This window comes from Scyliorhinus torazame, chromosome 6 (assembly GCF_047496885.1).
Source record: "Scyliorhinus torazame isolate Kashiwa2021f chromosome 6, sScyTor2.1, whole genome shotgun sequence".
NCBI lineage: Eukaryota > Metazoa > Chordata > Chondrichthyes > Carcharhiniformes > Scyliorhinidae > Scyliorhinus > Scyliorhinus torazame.
Window position 1 is genome coordinate 219022183 of NC_092712.1, and position 14164 is coordinate 219036346.

General features: G+C 43.5%; 1 protein-coding gene across 6 annotated transcripts in view; it reads left to right on the forward strand.

Annotated features, from left to right (window-relative positions):
• The window catches only part of skap2 (src kinase associated phosphoprotein 2), a 1200731-nt gene that overhangs the window by 1016944 nt on the left and 169623 nt on the right, over window positions 1-14164 (forward strand). For 4 of the 6 annotated variants that reach the window (XM_072509431.1, XM_072509435.1, XM_072509432.1 and 1 more), the window contains exon 10: window positions 13718-13795. In XM_072509431.1, coding sequence (XP_072365532.1) covers window positions 13718-13795 — 78 coding nt within the window. The remainder of the gene's footprint in view (window positions 1-13717; window positions 13796-14164) is intronic. The other 2 variants (XM_072509433.1, XM_072509434.1) reach the window with 1 other exon arrangement.

A 14164-nucleotide genomic window follows, 5' to 3' on the forward strand; every position in this document is an offset into this window, starting at 1 on the left:
ATGAGCAGATTCTTTGGGGTGGAGGACAGGTGCGCAAAATGTTCAGGAGGACCGATGAACCATGTCGACATGTTTTGGACATGTCCAAAGCTTAGGGGATTTTGACAGGGGTTTGCGGATGTCATGTCCAAGGTATTAAAAACAAGGGTGGAATTGATTCCAGAGCTACCAATTTTCGGAGTGTCGCAGGATCTGGGAATCCAGGAGGAGAAAGAGCCTTTGCTTCCCTGGTAGCCCGGAGGCGGATATTACTAGCATGGAGGGACTCAAGGCCCCTGAAGTCGGAGACCTGGCTATCAGACATGGCTGGCTTTCTCTGTCTGGAGAAAATTAAATTTGCCACGAGATGGTCATTGTTACGGTTCGCCCGGAGGTGACAACCATTCATCGACTTCTTCATGGAGAATTCATCGTCAGCAGAAGGGGGGGAGGGGGTAGGTTAGCGTAGAATAGGGGGTTAAGTAATGGTGGGACCTGTGGGTGAGGGAGACGGTATTTGCACTATGTTTATATTTTTATGTACATTGTTTATATTGCTGCTGTTTCAGTGCCAAAAAATACCTCAATAAAATGTTTATTAAAAAAAAACCATTGCATCCATCATTTGAAAATGATTGTTTGCAATTTTCCTACCTAAATTGTGCATCACTCATCACATGCAGTGGTAATGGAATCATAGAACAGAATGGTTACAGCACAGGAAAATACCATTTGGCCTATCCTGACCATTCCACTCCTTTTTCTTAATGTGCAATTTATTTTTCTTCAGGTGCTTATCCCTTTCCCTTTTGAATGTCATGATTGCATCTGCCTCCACCACACTCTCAAGTAGTGCATTCAAGATGCTAATCAATTGCTGCATTTGAAAAAGATTTTGCTTCTTGTCAATGTTGGGTCTCTTGCCATTCACTTTAAATCAGTGAACTCTGATTCTTGCATCTCCTGCCAATAGCAACAATTTTCCTCCATCTATTTTGTCTAGACCCCTTATGATTTTGCCTCAATAAAATCTCTTTTCAATTTAAATCCTCTAAGAAGGAACAGCCACAGCTCCTCCAATCTATCCACATAAATATATCCTTTATCTCTGAAACCATTGTAGTACATATCCGCTGCACCCTTTCTAAAGCATTTGCATTCTTCCTAAAGTGTGGTATCCAGAGTTGAACAAAATATTTCAGTTGAGGCTGATTTATTCACTGACTCACTTTTATAAAACCTTATGAGACCAAATCATGCCGAAATATATAACATTAAAATTGAGGGTACTTTATCTGAATGCACATAGCATTCATAACAAGATAAACAAATTAATGATACATAAAGATAAATGGGTTTGATCTAATATCCATGAAGAGAAGTGGTTGCATGGGCACTAAGATTGGGAACTAAATATTCCAGAATACTCGACGTTTTTAAAAAACAGACAAAATGGAAAAAGGTTGGGTTGGGGGATGAAGAGGGAAAAGCCTGGTAATAAATGAGGACATAAGGACATAGTGAGGAAGATTAAGAAGTAAAATCAATATGGGCAGAGACAGGAAGTAGCAGTGGACAGAAAACATTGGTGAGTGTGGTATTCGTGTCCTCTAACCATAACCATGCTGTTTGATGGAGTATTAATCAAAAAACAAGGGGAACCTCTCATAAAGGTAATGCGATACTTTGGGAACTTTAATCATTTCCAGAGTGGACAAATCAAATCAGAAAAATAACTTGGAAGACAAATTAATGGAATGCATTTGACATGTTTTTATACATCACCAAAATGACAAGAGAAATTAGTTATTTAAGATATTAGGAGGGATTTTCTGGCCTCGCCCATGGCTGGCATGGCGGCAGGGAGTGGAAAATATTGTAAGATCATAAGAATCAGTTTACTGCCGTTGTAAAAACAGACTGGGATGTCCAACCCAGCCATCCATGGAGGACTGCGATTCCTGCCACAGCGCATTGGGAACATCATATTAATACATTTGCATCTCATTAAAATGATTGCTCACCAGCATCGTCTCCTCTTTCCCCCACCCTCTGCCCCCAAAAGGGCCCATTGGTATTCTACTGGACCGACGTGTTTCGCAACGGTATATAAGCAACGTGCAGTTAGTGACCTGCACTTCATGCTCATGACTTTGAGGTCCATTAACCTACCTTGTATTATGCAGCATTCACAGCAACTCACTCAGCACCACGCCTTGCAGGCACTACCACACACATCGCTTTCATGGGGGTGTCAGGCAGGTCTCACCTACCAGACCAGCAGTAAGGTCGGGGTGACTTTTAATGTGCTGCAGGGTAAGACCTCCATTGGGAAAGAGTGAAACTGGCCTGAGGCAAGGGAAGGAGCTGGGGCGGGGAGGCTGGCAGAGAAGCGTTCTCAGTGCAGTTACAGGATGGCAAAAGCGACTTTGGACCAGAATGGGAGGATCTCTGAGTGAAGATGCGCTTTTATGTTGAGCTTGCAAAGATTGTCCTTGTCCAAGTCCAGGCAAGGGGAGGGCATCAGGATGTTATCTTAGCATCAGGTCCAGGGAGTGTATGGCATCATACTGAGCTTCAGAGGGCACACTCAATCCAGAAGCTTCCGTAGCTTTTAGATGGGAAAAGGAATTGTGGGGACATTCAAGGGTATTGATATGTGTCAGACATGAGGATAAACACATCCACTTAATCATGTTCCAGGATACCAAAGGGACATCCACCACAATCACAATGGGACCTAGGAATACAGGGGAAGGATTGAGAGGTTCTTGGAGGAAGGGAGGACTGAACATTAAGCTCCTGCAGGAAGATGGGAGGGATTTCCACATTTGAACAGGGAGAGCCCAAGCTGTTCTGGTAGTGAGACCTCAGCACCACCATCATTCAACCTGTAAACTGTGCAGTGCCAAATTAAAATGAGGGAGGGGGAAATTAAAGGAGCACCCAACCAAACTGCACATTCCCAAATGAGGAGAGATGTATAGCTGAGACATTTTGGGAGTCTTTCAGTGATGATGCGAGGAATCAGGAAAGTGAAGCTATGATGCTATCCTCTTACTTCAACCATGCAGTTCAATATGACAGTGAACAGTTACACATCAGGCTTACGTTGTCCTGATCCTTTGACGGATGAAGAAACCTCAGGAGTAAGTGTCCTTGCTGAGATGAGGTGCTAACTGGAGGAGGGAGTTCTAGCTTCAGACATCAGAAGGTACTGCCTCTTCAAGTATATCTCAGGGCATCCCAGTCACAACGGCAGGCTACGGAGGATGGTGAGGACAAAGGTTTCTTATCCTTCACCAGATCATAACATATGACAGAAATTAATGGCACCAAAATCTGATACACCTCCTGTACCCAGATGTCTACATCCTAGACTTCTAAAAGCGATGGCTTTTGGGGTAGTGGATGCATCAATTATGATCTTCTAGAATTCTCTTGGTTCTAGGAAGGTGCCAATGGGTTGGAGCACAGCGGGTGTGACACCACTATTGAAAAATGGAGGGAAAGCAAATACAGGGGACTACATGCCAGTTAACCTGAAATTAGTCAAAACAAATCATGAAGGAAGCATTAACAGGGCAGTTAGGCAATCATATGAAAGTAGTGTTTGAAAATCTATAACTGAGGATATAACCAAGAGGGTAAGATCAAGGGTAATCAATGGATATGGTAGGTTTGGATTTTCAAAAGGCGTTTAATAAGGTGCCACACAAAAAATATTATTATACTAGATAAGGGCTTGTGTTTGAGCGTTATATATTATGATGGTCAAATGACTGGAAACAGAAAATGGAAAAAATGGGTTATTTTCAGGTTGGCAGGCTGTTATTAGCGGGACACTGAAAGCAACAGTGCTGGGGCAACAACCATTTACAGTTTATATTAATGATTTGGATAATGACTTGAGCATAATGTATCCAGGTTTGCTAACAATATAGAGCTAAATGGGGAAAATAAGCTGTGAAGAGGGCAGGGGGTGTCTGCAAAGGAATATAGACAGGTTAAGTGAGTGGGTAAAAAGGTGCCTGGCTGAGTACAATCTGGGAAAATATGAGGTTGTTCACTTTGGAAGGAGATAGTGGCAGCTGGGGCTCGAACCAGCTGCCCCTCCGTCCCAAGGTGAACCCCAGGGCCCTCTGGATACTGAGTGCCAACCAAGACCCGTCCCATGGAGTGGTGACGATGGCCACCAGCTCCCTCGTGTTCCACCCCTCTTATGAAGCTGCACCTCAAAATCAGCACACGGGACAGGGCTGCACGACTGTGCATGTGTCACCGACAAGTGCGTCGGGGCTCTCCGAGCCCCCAGAGGACGCCTACCAGGGCCATCGAAGGCCATGGGACGAGATAAGCAGCTGGCTGCCTCCACCTCAGATGTGCATCCTGGGGAAACACCTAGATGTAGGGGTAGAGCTAGGAGGACCAAGCACGTTAAAGATTACTGAGCGCACTAGATGGGATGGGGAGGTTGGGGGAATGGGGTTGGGGATGGGGGGGGCGTGGCACCTTCGGGAGTGGGGTATTGTAAAACACATTAAACACCTTTGTGCACAACCGTTTTGATGCCTCTGTCACTTTCTTCTGCAATGCAGCTGACCTCCGAACCCTTTGTCCATCCCTCTAGGCGTCCCCAAATAAGGGAACCAAAACTGTACACAGTACTACAGGTGTGGTCCTACCAATGTCTTGATAGTTACAGCAACACTTCCCTACATTTATACTCTATTCCTTTTAGCTAAAATGCCAAAATTCAATTTGCCTTCCTTATTACCTGCTGTAACTGCAATTCATGGATGAGGGCATCTAGATCCTTCTGCCTCGGAAAACTCTGAAACTTCTCTCCATTTAGATAATAAGTTGCCTTTCTATTTTTCCCACCAGAATGGATCACCTCACACGTGTCCACATTAAACTTAAGTTGCCAAATTTTGACCCACTCACCTAACCTATCTATATATTTGTAAATTTCTTATTTCCTCATTGCAACTGCTATCCCACCTATTTTAGTCACGTCTGCAAATTTGCCTGTGGTGCCTTCTATCCCTGCATCCAAGTCATTAATATGTATTGTAAATAGTTGGGGACTGAGGACCGAACCCTGGTTGCATATTGCCAACCTGAAAAAGACCAATTTATCCCTCTCTGTCGCCTGTCGGTTAGCCAGTCTTCTATCCAACCCAATTAATTATCCCTAACCCCTGTATTAACCTTTTGTGCGGCACCTTATCAAATGCCTTTTGGAAGTCCAGATATACCACATCTAAAGGATCTCCATTATCCACTTGGCTTGTTACATCTTCAAAGAGCTCTAGAAAATTAGTCAAATACAATTTACTCTTCTTAAAACCATGCTGACTCTGATGGATTGTGTTTTGACTTTCCAAATGTTCTATTATTATTTCCTTAATAAAAGGTTCGAACAATTTCCCAATGTCAGATGTTAAACTAACTGATCCATTGTTTCTGCCTCCCTCCTTCTTTGAATAAGGCCATTACATTATCAGTTTTCCAATCCACTGGAACTTTTCCTGCATCCAGGGAAATTTGGAAGTTATAACCATTGGATCCACTATCTCCACTGCCACTTCCTTGACCCTGGGATGTAGGACTTCAGACCCTTGGAACTTGTCTGCCTCCAATCCCAATAGTTTGTTTCGTACTTTTTCCCTATTGATGATGATTGTTCTAAATTCCTCTCTTTCTATTACCTTTGCATTACCTGTTACCATTGGGATGGTCCTTGTTTCCTCCATTCTGAAAACTGAGGCAAAATATTGATTTAGTGTCTCTCCCATTTCTGTGTTTCCCACTATTAACTACCTCGTCTAATCTTCCAAGGGACCAGCATTCACTTTAGCTACTCTCTTCCCTTTTATATACTTATAGAAGCCTTTGCTATCCTTTTTTATATTTTGTGCTTGTTTTCTTTCGTAATTTACCCTTGCTCTTTATATCGCTTTTTTAGTAACCCTTCGATGATCTTCAAAAGTTTCCCTATCTTCCAGCCTGCCACTGGCCTTTGCAAAAAGAAATGCCTGAGTTTTTGCCTTTAACTTCCTTGCTTAGCCATTGATGTTATTTTTTCCCTCTTACAATTTTTCTTCCTCTCTGGAATACATTTTAGTTGAGAGGAATTGAATGTATCCTTAAGCAAATGCCGCTACCCGTCAACTATCCTATCTTTTAGCCTTGCTGCCTGATCCACTAGGGTCAAATTTGTCCTCATGCCAACATAATTACCTTTGTTTAACTCCAGAATGCTAGTATGGGATTCCAGTTTCTCTCCTTCAAACTGAATTTGAAATTTTGTCATGCTATGCTCACTTGTCCCTAGAGGATCCTTAACTATGAGTTCATTAATGAATCCCTCCTTATTGCACAATACCAAATCCAAAATAGCCTGCTCCCTGGTTAGTTCTAAAGCATATTGCTCCAAGAAACATTCCCTAATACAGTGAATGAACTTTCCCTCGAGGCAACCCTTGCCAATTTGATTAATACAGTTTATGTGCATATTAAAATCACCCGTGATTATTATCGTACCTTTCTTACATGCCTCAGTATTTCCTGGTTTATACTGTGCCCCACTGCAGAACTGCCGTTTAGGGACCACCAGGGACTTTTTTCCTTTGCTATTTTATATTTCCACCCAGTTTGATTCCACATCTTGATCTCCAGTTCTAAATAATTTCTCACTACAGACTGATCCTTTCCTTTACTAGCAAAGCTACACCACCTCCTTTTCCTTTCTGTCTATCTTTCTGAAATACTGCTTGGATATTCAACTCCCAGACCTGGGGTGCGATTCTCCCATCGTGTTACACCCAGCGTAGGATCAAGCTGCACCCGGAACATCACTGGAGATGACGAAACCGGGCTGTGCAAACTTGCGCACAAGTCACCTGATGCGTGGTGCCCAGCGTAATCTGGATCACGCCCTAATAGCTCATTTAAATATGTGTGGCCTGTTTAAGGCCTCACTTTCCAGTTACCGACCACAGTGGTGAGGCCTCACCCGGACACTGACTAAAACTGGTCTCTACAAGCGGAGGCCAGGCGTGATGGCCACTTCTGGAGTCTATGAGGCCTTTGGAGCCCTCTGGCTGTTGGGGACAGACAGTTGGCATAGCCAGTGGCTAGGTTGGCACTTCCAGAGAGGGGTCTGAAAGAGGGGAGCCCTCAGCGACTCCATAACGGCGTATGTTCACTTGTTGGAGGTGCCAGACTGGCACTCCCAGCATGTCCAAGTGGCAACAGCAGTGCCAGGACACCACCCTGCCCAAAGGACATGCAGCTGATGGCCTCCGATCCCCTTTGTGGGACCAGTGCTGAACGGCGCACACCTGAGGTCTCCGAGGGGAAGGATATGAATCCCAAAGCCTCAGGTACCTTGGCAATCTGCACGTTAGAGTGAGACTAACTGTCTCACTCTATCTTAAATGCAGATTTGCCAAAAAGTGTTCCGCCCATTGTGGGAATTGCATTGCAACGTCACACGAGATCATGTTGGCTCTCGCGAGGGTGTTGTGAGGTGGGTAGATCCAGGGAGTGGAGTCTCCCGTTTTTTATTGGCCACGTTGCACCGTGGTGACTTGCTTTTCTGGTGCAACGTGGCCATTGGATTGCATCGTAGCCGTGTTTTGGGAGAATTACACCCCTGGCCTCCTTGTATCCATGTCTTAGTAATCATCCCAAAATCATATCCCCTTGTCTCTAATTGCGCTATTAACACATTAATTCTGTTTTGGATACTTTGTGCATTCAGACACAAAACCTTTGAGTTTGTTCTATTATCAAATTTCCCTACTCTTGTATGATAACTTTGTTTAAAGAACAATACAGCACAGGAACATTACCTTCGGCCCTCCAAGCCTGCACCGATCATGTGTCCTATGTAGAATAACCGCCTGTATCCTTCTACCTTGTCTGTCCATGTGCCTATCCAGATAAGTCTTAAAGGTCGCTAACGTATCAGCCTCAACCACCCCACTTGGCAGTGTATTCCAGGCCACCAACACCCTCTGTGTAATCCCCCCGCACATCTCAATGTGACGTTCAAACATTCTGGCCTTTTCTTTTATTTTCTGGTACAAACTACCTCATCATTAACTTGCACTCCTTCCTTCTCCTTTAACTTTGATTTTCTAATTTTTTATGCAACTGACCCCCCCCCCCCCCTCCCCCTTTTCCAGAGGGTTAGTGCAAACATGTTAGGCCGAATGGCCTCCTTCTGCACTGTATGGATTTTATGGCTAGAACACTAGAATTGGCAGAACAGATATTTACAGTTAAGCGGCCTGGCTCTCTGAGTCCTCCTCAAGGATGGCATCAGGTCACACAGGGCAATTAAACTTCTGACTGTAAACCAGCTACCTCCACTCCTCACCATTAGCTGATAAATCAGCAGTCCTCTCCGTTGGATATTCCTTGGAAGAAGAACCAGGGATATAAGAAGCACAGAATGTGTTCTGGGTGGGGAGGTTGAATGGCTCAGTACAACCTCTACTTACAGAACTGCCAGAAGTCCTAAGGCTGCCAGATTGGGCCTACATCAGGATGTGAGAGCCAACACAAGGAAGAAATCTAATTGACCTTATCTTCACTAATGTACTGGTCACAACTGGTGAAGAGATACCACCACACAATCTTTGTGGAGATCACCTTCATAAAAGATAAGACTTTGCACAAATTGCAGCCAGGAGTGGCTTCCTCCTGAAGTTTCCACCACCAAAGGCAAATGCTACAGTTTTGGTGTTTACTCTGACAGAATCATAGAATCGCTGCAGTGCAGAAGGAGATCATTTGATCCATCGAGTCTGCACCAATCCTCTGAAAGAGTACTCCACCCAAGCTCTCTCCCCCACCCTATCCCAATAACCCCTTAACCTAACTTACCCTTCTTTCTTTTTTGGACACTAAGGGGCAATTTAGCATCGCCAATCTACCTAGCCTGCACATCTTTGGACTGTGGGAGGCTCCACCCTCACTGAGGATGGGAGATCTCTTCTTGTTAGTTGTTTAATTATCTGCCACTGGAAATGACAGGACTGCAGAGCTTTGCTCTGATTCTTTGATTGTGAAACTGTTTAGCCCTGGCTATCGTCTGCTGCTTCCTTTGTTTGGTATGATTGTTGTCCTGTGTTGTAGCTTCACCATATTACTGCAGCTCTGCTACCACCACAAAGATTCTCTGTGATCATAATTAGAAACTATTTAATCAGTATTTCTTTTGAGTTTAATAAATGTCCACCGTTATTCTTGGGACACCTGCAATATTAAAAATAATCAGCCATATTATAATAAACAAATTGAACAATATTAATTCAGAATATTTATAGCCATTGTAACCTTTTAAGCTCTGAAAACACCATGTATAATAAATTTTCTTTTAATTTAATTACTTAAGTTGCTTCAATGTTTTATGCATGCATTTACTATGGTAAAGCAGGAGCTTATACATAACGCTGATGAAAAATGGCCCTTACTTTTGCCACTTCAAAGCTATGTGATTAGAATGATAAGCCAACATTTGAACGATTTTGATAGCAGCTGACTGGTGTGTAAATACAAGCTGTTTATTTGCCAGAACCTTCCAGATTTATGATTACTATGGAAACCACATAATGAATGCTTCACAACCATCTGTGTGGTTTGATTTTTCTTGCTGTGTTGCTGAGTTGTTTTTGTTTATTATGGTTAAAATTCAGCAAATAACTTGTCCAATGTCAGTGTCAGCTGCTAACTGAACTTAATTAATCACAAAGGTGACAACCTGTCAATCATCAAGATGAAGACATCATTGATTGATGTCATTATGTACAATGACCAAGAGAGGTGTGCTGATCAAAATGCTTGTTTTGTATTGTTTATAAATTACACTTCCAGTTTTAACCAATAACCGCTATGTAATATGGCTGTGCTTTTTAGGTTGGTCTGGTTGCACTTCCCACTGTTCCACATGCACCAGTTTAAATTAACATTGATGCAGTTTACTTTAAAAACCTATATAAAAGCATGATATTTCACAGCCAAAATATATGCGGGTCCATTCTAACGGGTAAAATCTTGATTTGGTTTTTATTCTGATTTTAGCAGAGGCAAATGTTGTAGGATGTATAATTGGCTAAGCATTCCTAGGATAGAGGAGTAAAAATCAGCCAGAGTTTCCACTAATCTTTATTACATGGTGATCCTGCTGGAAAGTGAATGTGGTGTGAGGACAAAATTAGATTTAGGTGCGGTGTGCCGTCTAGTTCCATTGCCACACATTAGATACACTGAAGAAAAAGTACCTACTTAAGTGGAGGCCTGCTGGTGGCTGCATAAAGTAACCCATTATAACATTTTAACTGGAATTTATCTTTTGGAGTGTCAAAGCATACTTAAAAGTTCAAAAGGCTATTTGACTTTTAATTGTTGTGGCAAGCTGCAATGAAGTAAATGCTGCAAGGTCTGCATGTTTCGGGGATTTTTTTAAAACTAAGATCCGCAAAACATTTATGGTGAAGTTAGTAACGTTAGTGCGACAGGGTTTCATTAAATCCACATCCCGTACCATCCGTTCTTCTCATGCTATCCCTTTCGTTATATTTCTTTAATTCCTCTCATCTTATCGCCATCCTATCCATCCCTCCTGTGCTGTTTTTCCCTCCATCATCCCTCTCATGCCACTCTCTCTCTCTCTCCAATGCTGTTCCCCATTCTGCGCTGTTATTCTTCCCCCCCCGCCACTGTGATGCCATCCCCCACCTCCTATGTAGTTGACCCCCACCATACTGTTCACCTCCTTGCATGCCATCACCTCACCCCACTGTTTCTCACCTCAAAAACAATTTCTCCCCCCCCAACCACTTCCCCTACGATCTTTATCAAGAGGCCAGGGAATGGTGAAAGCCAGGGTTCGGAGCCTGGTAACAAAATCTGGCAGTGGCCGGGACTAGAGTCCAGTAAGAGAGGTTGGGGAGATGCGAGGGCCTGTAACCAGGGCCAAAGGGCAGGACCAGGGGCCAGAGAGCAGAGAGAGCTGGGGGCCAAAAACAGTGTTGTGTGTGCCAGGCTCCACTCACTAAAGCAAACCACTGACCAATCAGAAAATGTGGACAGACCAGACCTATTATTATAGATACTTTGCTTCTCTTGTGCCACGCAACTTACACTGTTTAGCCCGCCTCACAATTAAAAGGGTTGGTTACAGGAACAGCCTTCAATTTTAAATGTTCTGAAAATGGAATCTTGGTTGTGATTAATATACAGTCATCCTACACAAATGATGTTAGCATTTAAAGATTAGAAATACTCTTTCTTTGTTCTTTTGGCATTTATTTGAAATGTCATCCTGTGGTAAAGCTCTGCAGTTGATTAGAAATTGTGAATTCATACTCTGTATATATTTCATACCGTGTGTGATTTTTCTTCAACCTACCTGTTTATGAGGGAGGGAGAGGGAGCGGCGTGGAAGAGGCTGGAGATGGCGTCCTGTAAGGGAACGAGCCTAAAGGCGCTGGTGACGGCGCCGCTGCCGCTCTCTCCGAAAAGCTATACCACAAACCCAGTGGTGGTGGCAACTTTAAGGATCTGGGGACAGTGGAGGCGACACAGGGGGGTGACGGGTGCCTCGGTGTGGTTCCCGATCAGGAACAACCATAGGTTTGTCCCAGGAAAGATAGACGGAGGGTTCCAGAGCTAGCAACGGGCAGTTATTGACGGGACGTTTGCGAGCCTGGGAGCGCTGGAGGAAAAGTATGAGTTGCCCCCGGGGAATAATTTTAGATACATGCAAGTGAGGGCGTTTACGAGGCAACAGGTGAGGGAATTTCCGCTGCTCCCGACACAGCGGATCCAAGACAGAGTGATTTCCGGGGTATGGGTCGGGGAGGGCAAAGTGTCCGAAATATACCAGGAGATGAGAGACGAGGGGGAGGCGCTGGTAGAGGAGCTGAAGGGAAAATGGGAAGAAGAGCTGGGGGAGGAGATTGAGGAGGGGCTGTGGGCTGATGCCCTAAGTAGGGTAAATTCCTCGTCCTCGTGTGCCAGGCTTAGCCTGATACAATTTAAGGTTCTACACAGAGCACATATGACGGGAGCAAGACTGAGCAGGTTCTTCGGAGTGGAGGACAGGTGCGGGAGGTGCTTGGGAAGCCCGGCGAACCACACACACATGTTCTGGTCGTGTCCGGCACTGGATGAGTACTGGAGGGGAGTGGCAAAGGTGATCTCAAAGGTGGTGAAGGTCCAGGTCAAGCCAGGCTGGAGGTTAGCTATATTTGGGGTAGCGGAAGAGCCGGGAGTGCAGGAGGCGAAAGAGGCCGATATTCTGGCCTTTACGTCCCTGATAGCCCGGCGAAGGATCTTACTCATGTGGAAGGAAGCGAAACCCCCCAGCGTGGAGGCCTGGATAAACGATATGGCAGGGTTCATAAAACTGGAACGAATGAAATTTGCGCTGAGAGGATGGGCTCAGGGGGTTCTCCAGGCGGTGGCAACCGTTCCTTGACTATCTCGCGGAACGTTAAGGGAAAATAGATCGTCAGCAGCAGCAGCCCGGGGGGGGGAGCACTATTTTTTTGTTACTTTGTTAGTTCACTTATTTATCAGTTATTGTGCTATTTTCATGTTGATTTGTAAAGTGGAAAAATTCTGTTTGAAAACTTTAATAAAATATATTTTTTTAAAAACCTACCTGTTTACTAAAAATGACAGACAAAACGTAGAAGTTCAGTTGTGCAAAATAATGTTTAAAAGCCTCTCAACAACTGCAAGTGTTGTGAATACATAATTATTCAAAGTAACCTGATCCTTTACAGCCATCTATATTTTATGGAGATTCTAGGCTACAGCTCAATAAATGCTTGTATTTACAGAATGTAGGGCAGCACAGTGGGTTAGTACTGTGGCCTCATGGCGCCGAGGTCCCAGGTTCGATCCCGGCTCTGGGTCACTTTCCTGTGTGGAGTTTGCACATTCTCCCCATGTTTGCGTGGGTTTCGCCCCCACAACCCAAAGATGTGCAAGCTAGGTGGATTGGCCATGCTAAATTGCCCCTTAATTGGAAGAAATGAATTGGGTACTCTAAATTTTTTAAAAAATTATTTGCAGAATGTATTATGATGTGTGCAATAACTTGCATATGATCTAGTTCTATGCATGCTGTTGTAAGTATTCACTGTGATCTAAATTTCTGTGTGAACTTATTTGCCATTGTTTGAAGAACTGAATTACAAAACTTGTGTCTCTTTTTCGCCATCGTATAAGACCACATTTTCTGCTTTCATGATTAGCTGCAAATCAGATTGCCAGGAATTGGGATTTAAGGCTAATATTGTATTTTTCAACGGCTGGACTAATAGCTTCCGGATACGCATTTTTGATTAGTTTGGGGCCTGTATTTTACCGTGCTGTATTTATTCCATTTAAAATAAAGCACTTTGCTCAGAACACTTTAGGTTATGATTCATTCATGCAGGATTATATTTATTTTTTACTGAGCTTCTTTCAACTGTTGGGATTCATTTAACTGGTAGGTTGCTCATTGTTTTTTGATCAGGAATTTTATCAGTGTCAAGCTTTAATTCATTTAACAGCCTGTTTCAATTACTGACCAGGTGGGATAATCAAGATCCACATTTTGAAAAAAATGAAGTTGCACAGTAGTTTCATTTTTTAATGCATACAAATGATACTGGATTTATTATGATTACTTGCTTTCTTTATCCCCCCCCCCCCCCTCCTCCAGAAGAAGAAGAAAATTTCCAACAATCTCCACCACCATTTAATGAACCTGAAAAGCAACAGAGTGTTGGGAGTAGAACAGGTACAGTGATTGAAACTGTTTTTTAATATTTCAAGTTAAAGCATTAACTACTTGAATATGTCTGTAGTGAACAACGTTCCACTGTTACTCACTGCTGTATATATATATTCATTGTTATTGTTTGTTCCATTGTTACTTACTGTTGTTGTTGTTGCTTCTGTTGGCTCCGCCTGTGCCTCTGCCCCTCGGGCTTTGTATATAGTTGGCTGATCTGTGGCCCTGCCCCCAGTGAGGGATCAGCAGCAGGCAGACACACATCTCAGTGTATTAAAGCCACAATTAGTTCTATAACTCGCTTCGTCTATTATTGATGGTCCATCAGTGTCCCAGGTGGCTTACATTTTCCTTTAAAGTAAGGCTCTCTTTCAA